Raw genomic sequence first — 22,502 nt, 5'->3', positions numbered from 1 at the left:
TAAATGCCAGATGGCTGATCATATGAAATACTAAACTCTCTTCCAAAGTGACTCTACCATTTTGTATTCTCACCAACAATGAATGAGAATTTCCGTTGCTAGTATGCATTAATGCAATCTATTTTAAGTCCAGTAACCTTGCTAAATCCACTAAAAATTAAGATACATTTTATCAGAACAGAAGAATGTCCTATTTCTGTTTTTCTTTTTTTAAGACATGATTTTCAGATTCTTGGTTTATTAGGACATTTCCCACCATGAATTCATGTTGAATTTTAACAGATGCTTTTTCTGCTTATGTTGAATTAATAGTTTTCTTCTTTAAGGGTATTTTGCCATTACTCTTTCAATGTGGTGAATTAAATTAATTTTCAGTATTTTAATGCTTACATTACTGAAATAAACCCAGAATTCTGGGAAGGTTTTTAATAATGAATTCAATAAAAAATTATTGAACTATTTATATATTCTGATTATTCTATTAGTTTTAAAAGGTGTGCTTTTGGAGGAATTTTCCTGTTTATCAACATTTTCAAATTCATTGGCAGAGTTTTCTTTTTAAATAATATGCTTTTATGATTATTTTAATGTCTGCAGGTCTGTAGTGATATTCTCTTACTCATTCATGATATAGGTTTTTTGAATTTCTCTGTTTCTTTCTCTCTGTATCAGCAGTTTCAACAGAGATTTATATTTTATTAAATTTTTCAAAAAAGCAACTTCTGTTCTTTTAGATCTTGTCTATTGAATGTATGTTTTCTGTCACTAGTTTCTGCTCTTAGCTTATTATTTTTTCCTTCTACTAGAGTTTAACAACTAAGTTTTCAGTTCAGTTCAGTCGCTCAGTCGTGTCCGACTTTTTGTGATCCCATGAATTGCAGCATGTCAGGCCTCCCTGTCCATCACCAACTCCCGGAGTTTACTCAAACTCATGCCCATCGAGTTGGTGATGCCATCCAGCCATCTCATCCTCTGTCGTCCCCTTCTCCTCCTGCCCCCAATCCCTCCCAGGATCAGGGTCTTTTCCAGTGAGTCAACTCTTTGCATGAGATGGCCAAAGTACTGGAGTTTCAGCTTCAGCATCAGTCCTTCCAATGAACACCCAGGACTGATCTCCTTTAGGATGGACTGGATGGATCTCCTTGAAGTCCAAAGGGACTCTCAAGAGTCTTCTCCAATACCACAGTTCAAAAGCATCAATTTTTTGGCACTCAGCTTTCCTTACAGTCCAACTCTCACATCCACACATGACCACTGGAAAAACCATAGCCTTGACCAGACGGACCTTTGCTGGCAAAGTAATGTCTCTGCTTTTTAATATGCTATCTAGGTTGGTCATAACTTTCCTTCCAAGGAGTAAGCGTCTTTTCTTTTTTTTTTTTTGAGTAAGCGTCTTTTAATTTCCTGGCTGCAGTCACCATCTGCAGTGATTTTGGAGCCCCCCCCCAAAAAAAAGTCTAACACTGTTTTCACTGTCTCCCCATATATTTGCCATGAAGTGATGGGACCAGATGCCATGATCTTAGTTTTCTGAATGTTGAGCTTTAAGCCAACTTTTTCACTCTCCTCTTTCACTTTCATCAAGAGGCTTTTTAGTTCCTCTTCACTCTCTGACATAAGGGTGGTGTCATCTGCATATCTGAGGTTATTGATATTTCTCCCAGCAATCTTGATTCCAGCTTGTGCTTCCTCTAGCCCAGCGTTTCTCATGATGTACTCTGCATATAAGTTAAATAAGCAGGGTGACAAAATACAGCCTTGATGTACTCCTTTTCCTATTTGGAACCAGTCTGTTGTTCCATGTCCAGTTCTAACTGTTGCTTCCTGACCTGCATACAGGTTTCTCAAGAGGCAGGTCAGGTGGTCTGGTATTCCCATCTCTTTCAGAATTTTCCACAGTTTATTGTAATCCACACAGTCGAAGGCTTTGGCATCGTCAATAAAGCAGAAATAGATGTTTTTCTGGAACTCTCTTGCTTTTTCAAGGATCCAGCGGATGTTGGCAATTTGATCTCTGGTTCCTCTGCCTTTTCTAAAACCAGCTTGAACATCTGGAAGTTCATGGTTCACGTATTGCTGAAGCCTGGCTTGGAGAATTTTGAGCATTACTTTACTAGCGTGTGAGATGAGTGCAATTGTGTGGTAGTTTGAGCATTCTTTGGGATTGCCTTTCTTAGGGATTGGAATGAAAACTCACCTTTTCCTGTGGCCACTGCTGAGTTTTCCAAATTTGCTGGCATATTGAGTGCAGCACTTTCACAGCATCATCTTTCAGGATTTGAAATAGCTCAACTGGAATTCCATCACATCCACTAGCTTTGTTTGTAGTGATGCTTTCTAAGGCCCACTTGACTTCACATTCCAGGATGTCTGGCTCTAGGTGAGTGAACACACCATCATGATTATCTGGGTCATGAAGATCTTTTTTGTACAGTTCTTCTGTGTATTCTTGCCACCTCTTCTTAATATCTTCTGCTTCTGTTACGTCCATACCATTTCTGTCCTTTATTGAGCCCATCTTTTTGCCTGAAATGTTCCCTTGGTATCTTTAATTTTCTTGAAGAGATCTCTAGTCTTTCCCATTCTGTTGTTTTCCTCTATTTCTTTGCATTGATTGCTGAGGAAGGCTTTCTCATCTGTCCCGACTATTCTTTGGAACTCTGCATCCAAATGGGAATATCTTTCCTTTTCTCCTTTGCTTTTCACTTCTCTTCTTTTCACAGCTATTTGTAAGGCCTTCTCAGACAACCATTTTGCCCTTTTGCATTTCTTTTCCATGGGGATGGTCTTGATCCTTGTCTCCTGTACAATGTCACAAACCTCCATCCATAGTTCATCAGGCTCTCTGTCTATCAGATCTGGTCCCTTAAATCTATTTCTCACTTCCACTGTATAGTCATAAGGGATTTGATTTAGGTCATACCTGAATGGTCTAGTGGTTTTCCCTACTTTCTTCAGTTTAAGTCTGAATTTGGCAATAAGGAGTTCATGATCTGAGCCATAGTCAGCTCCCGGTCTTGTTTTTGCTGACTGTATAGAGCTTCTCCATCTTTGGCTGCAAAGAATATAATCACTCTGATTTCAGTGTTGACCATCTGGTGATGTCCATGTGTAGAGTCTTCTCTTGTGTTGTTGGAAGAGGGTGTTTGCTATGACCAGTGCGTTCTCTTGGCAAAACTCTATTAGCCTTTGCCCTGCTTCATTCCCTACTCCAAGGCCAAATATCAGCCTGAGTTCTTAGTCTGACATTTCTGGAACCAGAAGTCATTACATATATATAAATTTACATTAAGTGTCTTATTACTAAACCCTCCTGGTTTTTGATAGGTTATATTGTTTTTGTCATTGTCCATTTATTGGAAAATTTCCAGTATGATTTCCCTTTAACAAACAAGCTGTTCAGAAGAACATTGCTTTGCTTTCCAAGTATTAAAAAAATTAACTTTTAAGATTTCTAAGACTTATTGTGGTCAGGGAATAAGTTTTATTCTTTTTGAAATACCTATCTCTTAGAAAATCATTAATTTTATAAATGCTGCATATGTATTTGAAGATCTTGCATTTGTTTTATTTGTTGAGTATAAAGATTAAGGCTCTTCATTTCACTATTAATTTCATCAGCCAAGTATTTTACCTTCATAACACCTTTATAACAAAACATTATGTCACCTTTATAAAAAAAGTTATAAAGTTAATACAAGTATCTATGTACCCATACCCAGCTTCAGAAGTAAAACATTATCCATATGATCTGAGCTTGCATTATGCCCCTCCCTGTTCACTTTTTTTATTACCTAAACTTCACCTTCTACAAAGTCACTGCTCTCCTGGACTTGGTATAACTTTTGTATTTTTCTTTATACAATTATTGCAAAAATGTGAATTCATAAGCAGTATATAATATATATCTGTTTAATAATTTTATATTATCAAACTTCTCCAATATTGTATAATTTTTGTGCATCCTAATTTAGTTTGTGTGACCCATCCATATTAATAAACATAGTCTTAATTTATTTATTTTCATGGCTATTGTTATTATATTCAATTTTATGAATATGCCACAATTTATATAGTTTTTTTAAGATGGACATTTTGGTTGTTTCCAGGTTTTTCTTTGTTGTTGCTATTATAAACATGTTTCTACAAATGTTCCTGAATATGGCTCTTTGCCCAGTGACTGACTTTGAACATGCAAATTCAGTAGTGAATTGTTGGGATATGGGGAATGCTCTCTGCAACTCTGATATACTGCTAATTTCTCTTCAAAATGATTTTAACTAATTTTTCACTCCCACTTGCAATATGAATATTTCTATAGCTCCCTATCTTTGGCATGGTTTTGCTAATTTGATGAGTGTGAAATATCTTAATGGTTTTAACTTATTGTTTCCTAATTACTAGTGAGGTTGGACTGGGTCACACAGTGCCCAGACATTAAGTCAAACATCATTCTGAATGAGTCTGTGGGGATGTTTCTGGGTGAGATTAATGTTTGAATTAGCAGACTGAGTAAAGCAGATTTTCCTCCTTAATGTAGATGGGGCCCACCCAATCAAGTGAAGACTTGAGCAGAAGACTTGAGGAAGAGGGAACTCCTTCAGCCTGACTGAGCTGGGTCATTTTATTTCTTTGCCTTTGGACTCAAATGAAAACACTGCTTTTCTTGGGTCTTGAGTCTGCTGGCTTTCAGATTGGGACTTGTATCATTATTACTTCTGGTTTTCAGAGCTCTGGACTTGGACTAGAATTACGCATTGACTTTCCTGTGTTTCTTTCTTGTTGACTGCAGATTTTGGAGATTAGCCTCCATAATCATGTAAGCCAATATCTCATTTTATGTATAATATATATACACACATATATAGCATAATATAGTCAAGGCCATGGTTTTTCCAGTAGTAATGTACAGGTGTTAGAGTTGGACCATAAAGAAGACTGAGTGCCAAAGAATTGATGCTTTTGAACTGTGGTGCTGGAGAAGATTCTTGGGAGCCCCTTGGACTGCAAGGAGAACAAACCAGCCAACCCTAAAGGAAATCAACCCTGAATATTCACTGGAAGGACTGATACTGAAGCTGAAGCTCCAATATTTGGATACCCTATGCAAAGAACTGACTCATTGGAAAAGACCCTGATGCTGGCAAAGATTGAGGGAAGGAGGAAAAGGGGAGAGCAGAGGATGAAATGATTGGATGACATCATTGACTGAATAGATATGAGTCTGAGCAAACTCCAGGAGATAATGAAGGACACAGAAGCCTGGCATGCTGCAGTTCATGGGGTTGCAAAGAGTTGGACATGATGGAGCAACTGAACAACAACAACAATAGGGTAATATATATATGTTATTTGCATAATATATATAATTTGTATTATATGTGTGTGTGTGTATATATATATCCATATATATCTGTTTCTCTAGAGAAGCTTGACTAATAAAGATTGTTGTTGTTTAGTTGCTCAGTTGTGTCCGACTCTTTGAACTTCAAAGAACAGATGGAATTCATTGTCTTGTAATCTCCATGCAAGGGCCTGTTGGAGCTGGAGATTACCTCCTAGATATGAGACCCCTACTCTCCCCTGCTATCCCGTGGTCTTGTGTACTTTCCTACCCATCAGAACACCATCTTGGGGAGGACTGGGGAAAGAAGGAGTCAGGAAGACTGAGTTTTCATGAGAAAGGAGTCAAAACAGCTTACTCTGGAGAGATTTAAGTCTGAAAAAAATATAATATTGTAAATTCACAAGTTTAAACTTCCCCTCCCCTTTCTTACTCTGCAGAATAGAGGCTCAGGAGTAAGAAGAGATTAATAATACAACCTAAAGAGCTATGGGATTTTTTTGTACATTTGAGCATAAGGTGTAAACTACAGTCCTTTTACAGTTACAGTAAAATAATGTCTTAAATAGCAAATGTTTTAATTATTATTTCATTAATTATGCTTCAATGTTTAAACAATCTCCCCTTTGCTCAAATGAACTTTACATCTCTTTTTATGAATTTACTACCACTTTAATCACATGCATAGCTAACTATTAAAGTATTTTAACTTATTTAGTTAGGGATACCTGAATTAGGAATTCACATTCCACAGAGGGAAGGAAAAAAAAGGCAAATTTTAACTAGGTGATGTTCATATGAATGATTAAAACTGCACAATGTGACCTTACCTTTCTGAATATCCACTCTCCCGGGCAAACCTTTGAAATGCACCCATGGGATCTGAGCCTGTGCTTAAGATAAATACCAGGGGAGTGTTGTATGACATGTCTTGATACAGAGTGGGCAGGTCCACAGGTGGTGTCTCTATAAAGGCTTTCCCAAGATTTTCTATTACAAAGTCTGTAAGAGCAAAAACCACCTGAAAATTGAAAGAAAAAAACATTAGAAGACTATATCCATTTCAACATAGTATCAGAAGCTCTAACCAGAGCCATTAGGCAAGACAAAGAAGTAAGGCAGCCAAATCAGAAAGGAAGAATTAAAAATGTCCTTATTTGCAGATGATATGATCTTATAGAGTCAACCCTCGAACAACATGAGTTTGACCCAAGATACAGGTTCATTTTCATTTTTCTGCATCTGAATATCCAATTTGCCCAACACAATTTATTGAAGAGACTATGCTTTCCCATTCTGTTTCCTCTAGTGGCTATACCAATTTACATTCCTGCTTATACCACTCATAAAAATAAACTCAAAATGAATTAAAAATTTAAATATAAGACCCCAAACCATAAAACTCCTGGAAGAAAACAGGGGAAAGGCTCCTTGATGTAGCTTTTGGCAACGAGATTTTGCATATGACACCAAAAGCACAAATAACAAAAGCAAAAATAAGCAAGTGGGACTATACAAAATGAAAAAGCTCCTGTGCAGCAAAAGAACCAATCAACAAAATCGGAAGACAACCTATGGAATGGGAGAAGGTATCTTCAAGCCATACATTTAATAAGGTGTTAAAATCCAAAAATATATAAGAAATTCATGCAACTCAATAGCAAAAAGATCCCAAACAATCCAATTAAAAAGTAGACAGAAGATCTGAATAGGCACTTTTCCAGAAAAGACATATATCTGTCTACTTAGCATCATTAATCATCAGGGAAATGTAAATCAAAATCACAATGAGATATCATTTCATACCTGTTAAAATGACTATTATTAAAGAGACAAGGAATAAATGTTGGTGAGGATTTGGAGAAAAGGGAACCCGAACTGAACTGAACTGAACTGAGGCATTGTTGCTAAGAATGTAAATTGATGTCTCCACTATGAAAAACAGTATTTATATTTCGCAAAAAGTTAAAACCAGAACTACCATATGATCCAGCACTCACAATTCTGGGTATTTCTCCTAAGAAAATGAAAGCAATAACTTGAGAAAAATACATGCACCCCTGTGTTCACTGCAGCACTATTTACAATAGCTAGGACATGAAAACAACCTGTGTCTATCAATGGATAAATAAATAAATAAAATGTGATACACACACACATAGGAATATTATTCACTCATAAAAAAGAATGAACTCTTGCCATTTGCAACAATGTGAATGGACCTTGAGGGCATTATACTAAGTGGAATAAGTCAGACAGAAAAAAACAAACATACTATCTTTCATATGTGGAATCTTAAAAATAGCAACAACAAGGCAAAATATTGTGACATAAATCACAGCAATATCTTTTTTGACCCAACTCCTGCAATAATGGAAATAAAAACAAAAATAAACAATTGGGACCTAATTAAACTTAAAAGCTTTTGCACAGCAAAGGAAACTATAAACAAAATGAAAAGACAATCCTCAGAATGGGAGAAAATAATTGCAAGTGAAACAACTGACAAAAGACTAATTTCCAAAATATACAAGCAGCTCATGCAGCTCAATATCAGAAAAACAAACAACCCAATCAAAAAGTGGTTGAAAGACCTGAACAGGCATTCCTCCAGAGAACACACAAATGGTCAATAAACATATGACAAGATGCTCAATATCACTCATTATTAGAGAAATGCAAATCAAAACCACAATGAGGTATCACCTTACGTGGGTCAGAATGGCCACCAACAAAAAATCTACAAAAAAATAAGTGCTGGAGAGGATGCGGAGAAAAGCGAACCTTGTCGCACTGTCGGTGGGGATGTAAATTGATACAGCCACTAAGAACAGTATGGAGATTCCTTAAAAAACTAGGAATAGAACTACCACGTGACCCAAGAATCCCAGCACTGGGCATGCACCCTGAGAACACCATCGTTCAAAAAGATACATGTACCACAATGTTCACTGCAGCACTATTTACAAGAGCCAGGACATGGAAGCAACCTAGATATCTATCAACAGATGAATGGATAAAGAAGTAGTGGTATATATATACACAGAATATTACTCAGCCATAAAAAGGAATGCATTTGAGTTAGTTCTAGTGAGTTGGATGAACCTAGAGCCTGTTACACAGCATGAAATAAGTCAGAAAAAGAAAAATGAATATCGCATATTAACGCATATATATGGAACCTATAAAGATGGTACTGATGAACCTATTTGCAGGGCAGGGATAGAGATGCAGACATAGAAAACAGACTTGTGGACAACGAGGGGGAAAGAGAGGGTTGGATGAATTGAGAAAGTAGCACTGGATCATATACATTGCCATGTGTAAAATGGATAGCTAATGGGAGATTGCTATATATCACAGAGAGCTCAATATTGTGTTCTGTGACAACCTAGAGGAGTGGGATGCGGTAGGGGGTAGAAGGGAATTTCTGCAGGGGAGACATATGTATACTTATGCCCGAGTTGTGTTGCTGCGTGGCAGAAGCCAACACAACACTGTAAAACAACTACCCTCCATTAAAAATAAATTTAAAAACTAGGAACAACAACAACAAACTCCTGGATACAGAGCATACACTGGTGTGTGCCAGAAAGGGGAAAATGGATGCAGAGGGTGAGAAGGTAAAAATAAAAAATGTAAAAGATAAATGTGTGTGTGTGTGAGAGAGAACACACTTCATTTCCCAAGATTGAAATTCTTAACTAGAATTAGATAATCATTCGTGGAAGAGCATTTGTGTATTTTCTAAGAAGGCTTGCAACTTTCATCATATTCTCCAAAGGGTCCAAGAGACAAGAAAAAAAAAAAACAAAAAAACAAAAAAAAATCTCTCAACACTGTAAATCAACCATACTCCAATAAAAAATTAATTAAAAACAAACAAAAAAATCCTTGTCCTCAGGCTGACCTGGATTTCATGACTGGGAGGGGTAGGAAATAATTTTCTACCAAGCCCCTTTGCTCCTCCCCTCTCCAAGCCTAGGTGGTGCCTGAGGGGAGTGCACCACTTCTGGTGTAGGGCTGGACTCCATTTCTCATTCTATTTATTTCTTTTTTGTTCCCATGAGCAATCACTCTAACCACAGCTTGAAGGACCTGGCTCTGAGCTATTCCTGGCCCTTCTCCTCTGGAACCCTCTTCCTTCTCCCAACTGGCCTGCTCTCGAGTCTCTGCTAGGCTTCTCCACCCAGGGGCACTGTTCCAGGTCTCCTTGCTGCTCCCCCAACACTCTCCAGTCTGCCCCCACAGGATGTTGGTATGACACAGGAAACGATTTATATGAGAACTTGAGACTATCACCTCTTCAAAGAGGTCCTCCTTGGCTTCCTACTCTAGTTTCCACTCTACTACTTTTATTGAAACTTCCATTTCATGTCCTTACAATAACTTTTTGCAAGCAGAAAGTATTTTATTCTTTCTGTCCCTTCTCTCTCTCACTAGAATACAAGCCTTTGGGAGTAGTTTTTTTTTTTTTTTTCCATAAGAAAAAAGAATTTTTTCTTTTTCACAATTGTATCCTCAGTGCTTGGAATACAACAATTGCTCACCAAGGTATTTGTTAAATGTTTTATGGACAGAAGCTGAGGGACAGGTACTGGTCTTTAAATGATAGAAGGTGAGTCTTAGGTCTTTCCTGAGTCTGATCTTCTCTGGACCAGAGAAATGGGAATATTGGCTGTGAGACAAGGCCCCATGGCAGGTGGAATCTTGCATGGATGTAGCCCACCAGCATCTGTTTTCTTCCCTAGAACTCTTGTGTAGTCATATTTCTACTGCATGATGCAATTTTCCTATCTGTAGCTGATTGGACCAGGAACAAAACTTAAGTTGAGCTGGACCAATCAGAATCTCTCTCTTGAGAATTTGAAACTAGAGGAACAATTTCATTGAGAATTGAGTGCTATCAATGGCAATACTACAGAGTTATGTTCAGGGAGTTGCCCAGTGAGCTGCTCCTCCTGAAGTGTGATTAAGTGGCTTTTCCTCAAATTTAAAGAGCTACCCCAGTATCCTTTTATTTTAATATATCCTTTTTAGTCTTGAACTTATTAAATTTGTTCTCTATGGTTATAACCTTAAGAACCTTAGCTCATACACAGAGACACAGAACCTGAAACAAAAACAACAAAAAGTTCCCATAGTCTAGAATTTTCTAGCCTGTGTCTCAATCTTTAAAACTCCTTCTTTGGGACTACTGCTGTTTAATCATCCTTTCATCTTTGTCAGTATCCGACCTGGTAGCCACTGTCCCATATCCACTGAAGACTTGCCACCTAGCTTATGGCTTCCTCTCCATTTATGTCTGTTCCAGTGATTTATCAACTGTGTCTCAGGCATTGTCTTGTCATCATCTGGGGTGACACAACCCAGATTCAGGGTCCAGAAGGACCTCCCATATCCTAACTGCACAGTGCCTTGACCTCAAACTCTAGTGCACATCATCTCATCACTTTCTCAGTCACCCATACCTATGGCTACCCTCAGGACACGGTCACCACTTGGAACTTCTCATTATAAGTTTTAAGCTCAACTTTGATCACAACCTCTCTTGTCCTTCTAACTGTGCTAGATTCCTAGTCCAACTACATTTGCTTCCAAAGAAACTTTCAAGGTTTTCCCTCTTCTTCCAATCTATAAGCTTTTTCTTAGAGCTCTTCCCCTTATAGAACTACTTTTACCAACAGTCTCAATGACCTTCTATCTTCCATTCATCTATTGAAATTATCAGTTGTTCAGGCCAACCCCACAGCCTTTCTGTTTTCCTAAAGAGATGGTAGAAAATCCAACAGTATAGCCTCAATATCTCCAAACTATGGTTTGATTTTCTCCAGTGTGTTTTCTTTCTCCCATTTCTCATAGAACACCCTCCATTCATTACAATCTGTTGATAATTCTTGCTGTATTGAAACACTATGCCTACTTGGCTTCCACATTATTTCTTTCTCCTGGTGTTCTTCTTGCCCCTCTGCCTCTTCCTTCTCAAGGGCTCCTTATCCTTTCTCTTTGTCTTTTCAAAGTTGGTGCTCCTCAGGGTTTTATCCTTTGCCCATCTGTCCTCTTAACCTATTATTCCTCTATGATTTTAACAACTCCTGTGATTTTACTTTCCAACTCAATGTTAATGATTCCCCAATCTCTATTTTTAAAGCTATATTTCTCTCTAAAGTTTTCTACCCAGATATTAATTGGTCCCCAGACTACTATACACTTTGATATTGGTAGATACTGCAGACTCAGTGACGTCTTTATCTGACATGTTTCTCCTTTCACATTTGCTTAGTTGTTGATAAAACTCTCCCCTTTGGCACCCACACAAAAACCAAGAGCTATATTAGTTGCCCCATCCCCACATCCCCCTCCATCTCTCTGATCTACTATCTCTATCTTAATTCAGGTTGCCATAATTTAAAAATAATTTTTATTGAAGTGCAGTTGATTTACAGTGTTTATTAGCTTCAGGTGTACAGCAAAGTGAATTATATATATATATATATACACATATATGTATGTATATGTATATATCTCCATTCTTTTTCAGATTATTTTCCCATATAGGTTATTACAGGATATTGAGTAGAGTTCCCTGTGCTGTACAGTAGGTGCTTGTTATCTAGTTTATATATGGTAGTGGGTATATACTAAGCCCAGCCTCCTCATTTATTATTTCCCTCCACATTTCTCCTTTGGTAATCATATGTCTGATTTCAAGGTATATGAGTCTGTTTCTGGTTTGTAAATAAGTTCATTTGTATCACTTTTTTATTAGATTTCACATATAAGTGATATTATAGGATATTTCTCTTTCTCTGTCTGACTTACCTTCACTTAATATGATAGTCTCTAGGTCTATCCATGTTGCTGCAAATGGTGCTATTTCATTCTATTTTATGCAAACTGCCATAATTTCTTACATAATTATGTCAGCTATCTTCAAAATGGTCTTGGTGACTATGTTTTTTTTCTGTTCAAATGCCTCCTTCTCATTGCTGCCAAGTTCTGAAAGGCCCACTAGTGCCCTGCTAACACCATCCAGCAGAGCCCTGACTTCCCTGGCAGGAAGCACAAGTTCCCCATGGCAACATGAAGGAAGTTCCTCTGGGTCCCTGGATGACTCTCCAGCCTTTTCTCTCATAATTTCCTATATAAAATATTGTGCTCTATTAATAACACAAAGTCTCCGTTTCTTATTAACAACACAAAGTCACAAACTACTTCCCAAATTTGGCCATTGTTACTTTCTAAACAAATCTAATCAGTCCATGAATCATAACTGGCTGGTGAGCTTTATCAGAAATAATTATAACACAGTTCTTTAATGAAAAATATCCTACCTTTTCTTCTTTACAGCATTTAATAAGGATTAACTTATGGAAAGAACTTAGTTCTGGATGCCAAAAATTATAGCTTGAGGGCACCCTTTCCATTGTTATGAGTTGATCACTCTCCTTCACTATAGAATAGGCGTCCCGATCAGGTGGGTTAATATAAGTCTCAAAAGACCCTGGAAACACAATTTTAAAACATGCTTTAATTACAGTTGCTATGACCGTGATATTAAATAAATGTGTGTGCTTAGTTGCTCAGTTGTGTCTGACTCTTTGCGACCCTTGGGACTATAGCCCGCCAGGTTCCTCTGTCCATGAGATTCTCCAGGCAAGAATACTGGAGTGGGTTGCCATTTTCTCTCCCAGAGGATCTTGCTGACCCAGGAATCGAATCCACATCTCCTGTGTCTTCTGCATTGCAGGTGGATTCTTTACCTACTGAGCCATTGGGGAAACCCATTAAATAAGTATATTTGGTAAGGAAGAAATTTCTATGTTTACTATCGATTTTTTTATATTACTGCAAATGTAAATATATTAATCTCCCTCTACCCAACCTAATTAGGAAATACTGAATTCAAAATTGGATCAGAAAATGAATTCAAACCACTTACAAAACATTACGTTAAAACAAATGACAGAGAAGTTACAAATTAAAGGATGCATAGAGATATATCAATCAAATGTGAGCAAAAGAAAAAAAAAAAAAAACCCTAAGTGATAAGAAGTGATGAGAGTAACATTGGCTATATTAGAATTCAAGGCAAATATAATTAAATGGGACAAAATAGGTCAAGTTGTATTAAGTACAATACAAACTCAATAATAAAAATACAATAAAATAAATCAATATGTGTCAGACAATAGCATAAAAATACATCAAACTATCACTGCTGGGACTTCCTTGGTGGTCCAGTGTTAAGAATCTGCCTTCCTATGCAGGGGATGTGGGTTTAATCCCTGGTTGGAAAACTAAAATCTCACATGCCAAAGGGCAACTAAGCCTGAGTGCTGCAACTAGAGAAAGTCCGAGTGCCGCAACAAAGACCCAGTGCAGCCCCACCTCCAAAAAAGCCCCCAGAACTCCCATCACTATTGGAGGCAGAAGAAAAAGCAGAAAAACACTTTTCAGTGATATAAAATAACACAATTATTAGTGTGAGACAGATGAAGCAATTAAAATATTCAGGCATATATACTTTTTTACCATATAAATAACATATGAATAAATTGTGTATTATACATGAGTCCTGAAGAATTGATGCTTTCGAATTGTGGTGCTGGAGAAGACTCTTGAGAATCCCTTGGACTGCATGGAGATCAAACCAGTCAACTATAAAGGAAATCAACCCTGACTATTCATTGACAGGACTGATGCTGAAGCTGAAGCTCCACTACTTTGGCCACCCTGATGTGAAGAACCGACTCACTGGAAAAGACCTGATGCTGAGAAAGATTGAGGGCATGAGGAGAAGGGGGCAACAGAGGATGAGATGGTTGGATGACATCATCAACTCAAGGGACATGAATCTGTGCAAACTCAGGGATATAGTGAAGGACAGGGAAGCCTGGCATGCTGCAGTTCACAAGGTGGTAAAGACTTGGACACGACTGAGCGACTGAACAAGAATTAGCACCGAAATTCCTGCAGGGGCACAGAGTGCTGCTGTAAGCCACTCCGCAGACCAACACGGCCATCTAGTGATGAAAGAGGCTGCTGGGGTTGAATGTTACACAAAATGGTTGGCTTCCATGGCAGGCTGGAAAATGACTTTCTCTGGCTAGTCTGTGGGGCTCTCCTCTGAGGGCCTAACAATAGCAGCTACAGAGCTGGTGACAGAAATTTAGTGACACTTAAGCCCATGGCCTTGGAGCAGTAGGTCATTCTGTAAGACTTTTAATTTCGATGTGAGATACAGACAGTTACATGGTATGAGACCGCAGGGTACAGCACAGGACAGCACTTTTTAGTGGATGCGTTATTCTGAGAACCAGGCAGTAGAAACATTTATCCCAAAAGGACTTCTTTTCTCCTCAGGTTCTCATTATTGTAATGTAATGATCACTAGGACTTTGGCTAATAAGGCAGGATACTTTAAAATTCTAACTCCCAACTAATGGAACATGAAACACACAGAAACCATCAGAGGCACAAGATTAAGGCAATTAGGAAGCCTTTGAAGGTGAGTGGCTTTGAAATTAATTACTAAACTTCACCTGCAAAGACCTAAAGCTCACTTTCAGAACATAAGCCATCCTATCACATACAAACCTTTGTAACACTGCAGGATTTCCAGAATCAACCTTGAAATTTAACAAATGAAAGCAAGGAAGTTGTTTTAAAGTGCTAAAATTTTAGTCTCAGATGACAGTAATAATCCAAACATGATGAGTTGTTTCCAGAATTACTTTGTCTTTCAGCCTTTACCTCTTTCTTTGCCTCTATGTTCATGAAGCTCCATTTAGCCCCTTCTGCTTTGGGTCTTTCCCCAACTGTCCATCACTAGACTTCTCCTATGAGTATTTTTCTTCTGTGTTCTACCTCTTCCTCTAGCCATCTTGTTTAATTGGTCCATAATATAGAAACACAATTTTCATTTGGTTTATTTACTGAAGAGTATTTTATTTTCCCTAGTCTTTATTTAGAAATTAAATGAGCATATAAAGATCCCAGAATTTCTGGTCCACACAGCCTTTAAGCCACAACAGTTACTGGGTGTACTCAGGAAAAAACCCATTCATATGAGAAGTAGAAGAATAATTACTAAAAATAACAATAGAACACACAACTTCAAATCAGTACAAGGAAAACAAAAAAAGAATGTGGACAACTGACCTGAAGGCAAGAAAGAAGAAGTAAAAAATAAAGAAAAAGCATGCCAAGGAAAAAATCACTATAAATAAGGTGACAGAAGTAAGTCCAAATAAGTGAGGATTTTCTCAACCCTGCCACTACTGCCATTTGGTCAAGTGGTCATTTGTTGCGGAGGGTTGTTCTGGTTGTTTTGAGCATTGTAGGATGTTTAGTTACACCTCTGGTTTCTACCTACTGGATGCCTGTAGCACCACCCCAGTTGTGGGATCCAATAATGTCTTCAGAATGTCCCCTGGGGAACAAATCTTCCCCAGTTGAGAGCCACTGAAATAGAGGTATAACCAACTTTACAATAGTTGGATTAAAAATTGCTTGTTTAAAAAGAGACTGCCACATTGCTCAAAACAGCAAAATCCTACTAAAGATACACTGAAACATGATGATGACCCAGAAGAGATAAAAATAAAGAATGTAGAAATATACAGAGGGAATACTAATGAAGACAATCCTGCTGTAATAATATTTAGTAATACTAATATTAGAAAATGTATTTTAAGGCAAAAAGCACTATTCAGGTATTTTACTTGTTAGGAAGATAATCACCCTAAACCTATTGATGCTTAATTAACAACATTGATTCCACAAGATATAATGGGAGAAATTCTAGAATTACAGAGAAATTGTCATAGTGGTATACCTTAATATATCTCTCTTGAAAATGACTGGTTAGGTGCAAAAAACAGTAAAATAAATGCCACAATTAATAGGTTTGAATTAAAGTTTACTTGGAGCTTCCCTGGTGGCTCAGTGGCAAAGAATCTGCCTGTCAATGCAGGATATGTGGGTTCAATCCCTGGATCAGGAAGATCCCCTGGAGGAGGAAATGGCAATCTACTCTGGTATTCTTGCCTGGGAAATCCCATGGACAGAGGAACCTGGCAAACTACAGTTCGTGGGGTGGCAAAAGAGTCAGACATGACTTAGTGACTAAACAACAACAGCAAAGATTACATACACATAGTAAAACATGGGGGGAAAGTAACATAGACTGTTATAATTCAGAGCAGGCATAACCTTTGGGAAAGAGGGAAAGGGTTCTATGAAGGAGTATAAGGGAATTCTGTGATACTAGTGCTGGTCTAGTTCTTGACTTGGGTAGTAGCTCAGAATTAGTATTTTATAACAGGCTGTTGATTTTGATTTGTGTACTTTTCCATATGTATGTTATCCCTCAGTAAGAAGTTAAAAAAAAGTACAACCTGCCATGCTCAGTGTTTGACTCTTTGCCACCCCGTGGACTGTAGCCCTTAGGCTCCTCTGTCCTTGGGATTCTCCAGGCAAGAGCACTGGAGTGGGATGCCATTCCCTTCTCCAGGGGAATCTTTCCGACTCAGGGATTGAACTTGTGTCTCCTGCATTGCAAGAAGATTTTTTTACCATTGAGCCACCAGGGAAGCCAAAAACAGTATGAGGTGAAGCTAAAACAATACTTGGAAGTAAATGCATCTCCTTAAAATGGGTATAATTGTAAACATGAAATATTGAAAATTCATGGGCCAAGCATTTACCTCAAGAAACTGGGCAAACAAGTAATTCAAAATTTCTTAAAAATGAAGACTTTCCTAGTGAAAAATACTGATACTGCAGAAGAGGTTAAAGGAGACTTTTAAAGTTAAGGTTCATGAATTTGTTTACAACCTCCTATAGCAGATCCTTTTTGATGTATTACCTATGCGTACAGAAATAGGATATAACACTATATATTGTGTAAGTCCTTTGAAAACTGGAAATAATTCTTCTAAGTCACAGCAGGCAAACCACATGGCAGTAACCAGCCAGGGAAATTCGGGCTTAGGTGGGCGTTCCTGTTAGAAGACAGAAAAAAAGTGAATAGTAATTCACAAAGACAACCAGAGAATATGCTTTCACCTTGTCTAAGTGAAAAATCAAGCTCTAGTAGCATATTAAAAATAACCATTTGCCCAGGACAGATATAAGATACGGTGAAATAGATATGCTGTTGAATCAATTCTACCTGTTGGTGTTTGAAATTAAGTGCAGCTGATGAAAGCTTTTCATGTTGACATGTGCTGAAAGTCATTGATCTTGTGAAGGGTTAACAATAAATCTGTAAAGTCTACTTGTAGCCTGTTCTCCAACATGCCACACCGGTCTCTCCCCACCCCTCAAATATTCTTATATTGATGATTTTTTCCCTAGAGAACTAGTTTTCAAATCCAGTTCCTAGATGTTCTCACTTCTAGGAGACAGGGAAATCTGAGAAGTAGAGCAAAATAAGCAGCAAGCCCACTTCCAGCTGGGCTGAGTGTATATGTCTAATTATTTCACATATTCCCAGAAATTTCAGGGAAAAGTATCATATGCCATCTGGCAATATTTCATGAAGCTCTTACATGTGGGTAAATAGTTTTAAAAGAGACAGAGAAACAGCTATAATTGTAGACTGAAACTAGGTCTTTGAAAATTTAATGAATATTTGCCTGAGGCTTTTATCAGTTCAGTTCAGTTCAGTTCATTTCAGTCGTTCAGTCATGTCCAATTCATTGAGACCCCATGTACTACAGCATGCCAGGCTTCCCTGTGTATCACCAACTCCCAGAGCTTGCTCAAACTCACGTCCATCAAGTCTGTGATGCCATCCAACCATCGCATCCTCTCTTGACCCCTTTTTCTGCCTTCAATCTTTCCCATCATCAGGGTCTTTTCTAATGAGTCAGTTCTTCCCATCAAGTGGCCAAAGTACTGGAGCTTCAGCTTCAGAATCAGTCTTTCCAGTGAATAGTCAGGGATGATTTCTTTTACAATTGACTGATTTGATCTCTTTGCAGTCCAAGAAACTCTCAAGAGTCTTCTCCAACACAGTTCAAAAGCATCAATTCTTTGGCACTCAGTTTCTTTATGGTCCAACTCTCACATCCATACATGACTACTGGAAAAACCATAGCTTTGACTAGATGGACCTTTGCTGGTAAAGTGATGTCTCTGCTTTTTAATATGCTGTCTAGGTTGGTCATAGCTTTACTTCCAAGAAGCAAGCGTCTTTTAATTTCATGGCTGAAGTCACCATCTGTAGTGATATTGGAGCCCAAGAAAATAAAGTCTGTCACTGTTTCCATTGTTTCCCCATCTATTTGCCATGAAGTAATGGGACAAATACCCGCAAAAAGAAGAGAAGGAAAAAGCAAAGGAGAAAAGGAAAGATATGAGCATCTGAATGCAGAGTTCCAAAGAATAGCAAGGAGCGATAAGAAAGCCTTCCTCAGTGATTAATGCAAAGAAATATATGAAAACAATAGAATGGGAAAGACTAGAGATCTCTTCAAGAAAATTAGAGATACCAAGGGAACATTTCATGCAAAAAGATGGGCTCAATAAAGGACAGAAATGGTATGGACCTAACAGAAGCAGAAGATATTAAGAAGAGGTGGCAAGAATACACAGAAGAACTGTACAAAAAAGATCTTCATGACCCAGATAATCACAATGGTGTGATCACTCACCTAGAGCCAGACATCCTGGAATGTGAAGTCAAGTGGGCCTTAGAAAGCATCACTATGAGCAAAGCTAGTGGAGGTGATGGAATTCCAGTTGAGCTATTTCAAATCCTGAAAGATGATGCTGTGAAAGTGCTGCACTCAATATGCCAGCAAATTTGGAAAACTCAGCAGTGGCCACAGGACTGGAAAAGGTCAGTTTTCATTCCAGTCCCTAAGAAAGGCAATGCCAAAGAATGCTCAAATGACCACACAAATGCACTCATCTCACACGCTAGCTAAAGATACTGCTCAAAATCTCCAAGCCCAGGGCCTTCAACCCAATTTTTCGAGTGAACTGTGAACTTTCCGAGTGTTCAAGCATGGATTTAGAAAAGGCCAGAGGAACCAGGAGATCAAATTTCCAACATCCCGCTTGCGCATCCATTGAAAACCAAGAGTTCCAGCGAAAACATCGTGATTTCTGCCTTTATTGATGGATGCCAAAGCCTGTTGACTGTGTGGATCACAGTATAAACTGCTAGAAAATTTAGGCTTAAAAGAAGAATGGAAATACAGACCAACTCACCTGCCCTCTTGCAGAAACCTGGTATGCAGTGTCACGGAATCAACAGAGAACTGGAACGTGAACAAGCAGACTGCGCCTTTCCAAATAGGAAAAGCAAAGGGTACATCAAGGTTGCTAATTGTCACCCTGCTTGTCTTAAACTTCTATGCCAGCAGCCCGTACATCATGGCAAACGCTGGGCTGCCTGAGCGGCAAGGCCACAAGCTGCGCAATTCAAGATATGCCGGGAGGGGCAGAAATATCAATAACCTCAGATATGCAGATGACACCACCCTTATGGCAGAAAGGGAAGAAGAACTAAAGAGGCTCTTGATGAAAGTGAAAGAAGAGAGTGAAAAAGTTGGCTTAAAGCTCAACATTCAGAAAACTAAGATCATGGCATCTGGTCCCATCATTTCATGGCAAATAGATGGGGAAACAGTGGAAACAATGGCTGAGTTTATGTTTTTGGGCTCCAAAATCACTGCAGATGGTGATTGCAGCCATGAAATTAAACGACGCTTACTCCTGGGAAGGAAAGTTATGACCAACCTAGACAACATATTAAAAAGCAGAGACATTACTTTGTCAACAAAGGTCCATCTTGTTAAGGCTATGGTTTTTCCAGTAGTCATTTATAGATGTGGGGGTTGGACTATAAAGAAAGCCGAATGCCAAAGAATTGATGCTTTTGAACTGTGGTGTTGGAGAAGACTCTTGAGAATCCCTTGGACTGCAGGGAAATCCAACCAGTCCTGAGTGTTTATTGGAAGGACTGATGTTGAGGCCGAAACTCCAGTACTTCGGCCACCTGATGCAAAGAGCTGACTCATTTGAAAAGACCCTGATGCTGGCAAAGATTGAGGGCAGGAGGAGCAGGGGACGACAGAGGATGAGATGGTTGGATGGCATCACTGACTCAATGGACATGAGTTTGTGCGAACTCCAGGAATTGGTGATGGACAGAGAGGCCTGGCATGCTGCGGTTCATGGGGTCGCAAAGAGTCAGACACGACTGAGCGACTGAACTGAACTGACTGAATGCTTAAAAGCACGAAGTCCCTGTTTTGCCCTCTCCCCACATCATGCTTCTGGCAGGTACTGATCTATTCTCTGTTTCTATGAGTTCTGTGTTTTTGTTTTCTTTTGTTTGTTTCCTTTTTAGATTCCACACGTAAGAGAGATCTTGTTGTTTTAATTGTAGTCATTTTGATGCCATCATTTCGTGGTAGTTTTAATATAGAACTCATGAGTTATGGTGTTTAACACTTTTTCAAATATTTATTGGCTATTCTTCCTTTATGAAGTGACTGTTCAAATAATTTGCCTGTTTAAAAGAATCAGAGTATTTTGCTATTATTATTGATGCAGTACTTGCTGTGATAAAGAACCTATGAACAGACCCACATTTATACAGCCATTTGATTTCTGACCCAGATGTCAAAGCAATTCAATGGGAATTTGCGACCCCACGAACCGCAGCCTGCCAGGCTCCTCTGTCCATGGGGTTCTCCAGACAAGAATACTGGTGTGGGCTGCCATTTCCTTCTCCAGGGGATCTTCCCGACTCAGGGATCAAACCCACGTCTCCTGCATTAGCAGGTGGGATCTTTACCACTGAGCCACCTGGGAAGCCCTAAAATAGCTTATTGAGATACAATACAGATACCATGGAATTCATCCATTTAAAGCATACAATCCAGTGTGTTTTGGTAAATTCACAGTTATTGTAACTATGACCACAGTCAGTTTTAGAATATTATAGAATATTTTATATCCTTACACACATACACACACAAAACCATGATGTGTTTAGTAATTTCCCTCCCACCTGCCCATGCCCTCTAGCCTTAAACAGCTAAAACTAGTTCTTTGAAAATTTAGTGCTTGGGAACTAAACTTTGAAAGCTTTCTATCCCTATAGATTTGCCTGGTCTGAATATTGCTGTTCATTTGCTAAGTCATGTCTGACTCTTTGCAACACCATGGACTGGAGCATGCCAAGCTTCCTTGTCCTTCACTACCTCCAGGAGTATGCTCAAATTCATGTCCATTGAGTCACTGATGCCATCTAACCTCTGCCACCCTCTTCACCTTTTTGCATTCAGTCTTTCCCAGCATCAGGGTCTTTTCTAAATGAGTCGGCTCTTTGCATCACGTGGCTAAAGTATTAGAGCCTCAGCTTCAGCATCATTTCTTCCAATGAATATTCAGGGTTGATTTCCTTTAGGATTGACTGGTTTCATCTCCTTGCTGTCCAAGGGACTCTCAAGAGTCTTCTCTAACACCACAGTTTGAAAGCATCAAGGTCTTCTTTATGGTCCAACTCTCATATCGGAACATGACTACTGGAAAAACTATAGCTTTGACTATATGGACCTTTAGTCTAACAAAACATGGTCCACTGGAAATGGGAATGGCAAACCACCCCAGTATTTTTGCCTTGAGAACCCCATGAACAGTAGGAAAAGGCAAGAAAACAGTGTTAGGAGAGGATTAATAGAATATGTATATATGCAGGGAGGGTGAGGGTCAGGGAAGCAGGACTGTTGGGTGGAGAGGTCTTGCCTGGGCTTGACTCAGAGGGCTGGGTCAAATGAAAGCATGAAGTCCAATGTTCCAGTGATACACTGAGGCTCAAATACTGGCAAGTTCGTGTAGGTGTCAGGTCTGTAGGGGCCAAGGGCAGGGCTTCAGATGGACAGAACAAAGCCAAGAGTTTAGAGTTGGGCTGGATGGTAGTCAAGGGTCGGGTGGCTGTGCTTCTGATCTGTGAGTGACCAGGTCTGTGGTATGTGGGTGGGTTAGGCCAGTTAGAGGGACTGGAGAAAGTTAGACAAATAGTATGTTATTACAGAAGGCAACAAGCAAATTCTATTCTTCCCCATGTTTTATAATGAAAGATGTGTCCAGGCAAGAGAGGATCATGACTTCACAAACACTATGGTCAGAT

The 22,502-nt window shown here is 38.8% G+C and overlaps 1 protein-coding gene across 1 annotated transcript in view; it reads right to left on the bottom strand.

Annotated features, from left to right (window-relative positions):
- Window positions 1-22,502, bottom strand: part of LOC122441724 (dynein axonemal heavy chain 6-like) — a 111,869-nt gene that overhangs the window by 48,204 nt on the left and 41,163 nt on the right. The window contains exons 15-17 of the mRNA XM_043468689.1: window positions 17,217-17,352; window positions 12,679-12,848; window positions 6,175-6,365 (exon numbers count right to left, since the gene is read on the bottom strand). Of these exons, the coding sequence (XP_043324624.1) occupies window positions 6,175-6,365; window positions 12,679-12,848; window positions 17,217-17,352 (497 nt within the window). The remainder of the gene's footprint in view (window positions 1-6,174; window positions 6,366-12,678; window positions 12,849-17,216; window positions 17,353-22,502) is intronic.

This window comes from Cervus canadensis, chromosome 5 (genome assembly GCF_019320065.1).
Source record: "Cervus canadensis isolate Bull #8, Minnesota chromosome 5, ASM1932006v1, whole genome shotgun sequence".
Lineage (NCBI taxonomy): Eukaryota > Metazoa > Chordata > Mammalia > Artiodactyla > Cervidae > Cervus > Cervus canadensis.
The sequence above is the reverse complement of the archived record's forward strand: the minus strand, read 5'-3'. Positions and strand labels throughout refer to the sequence as shown.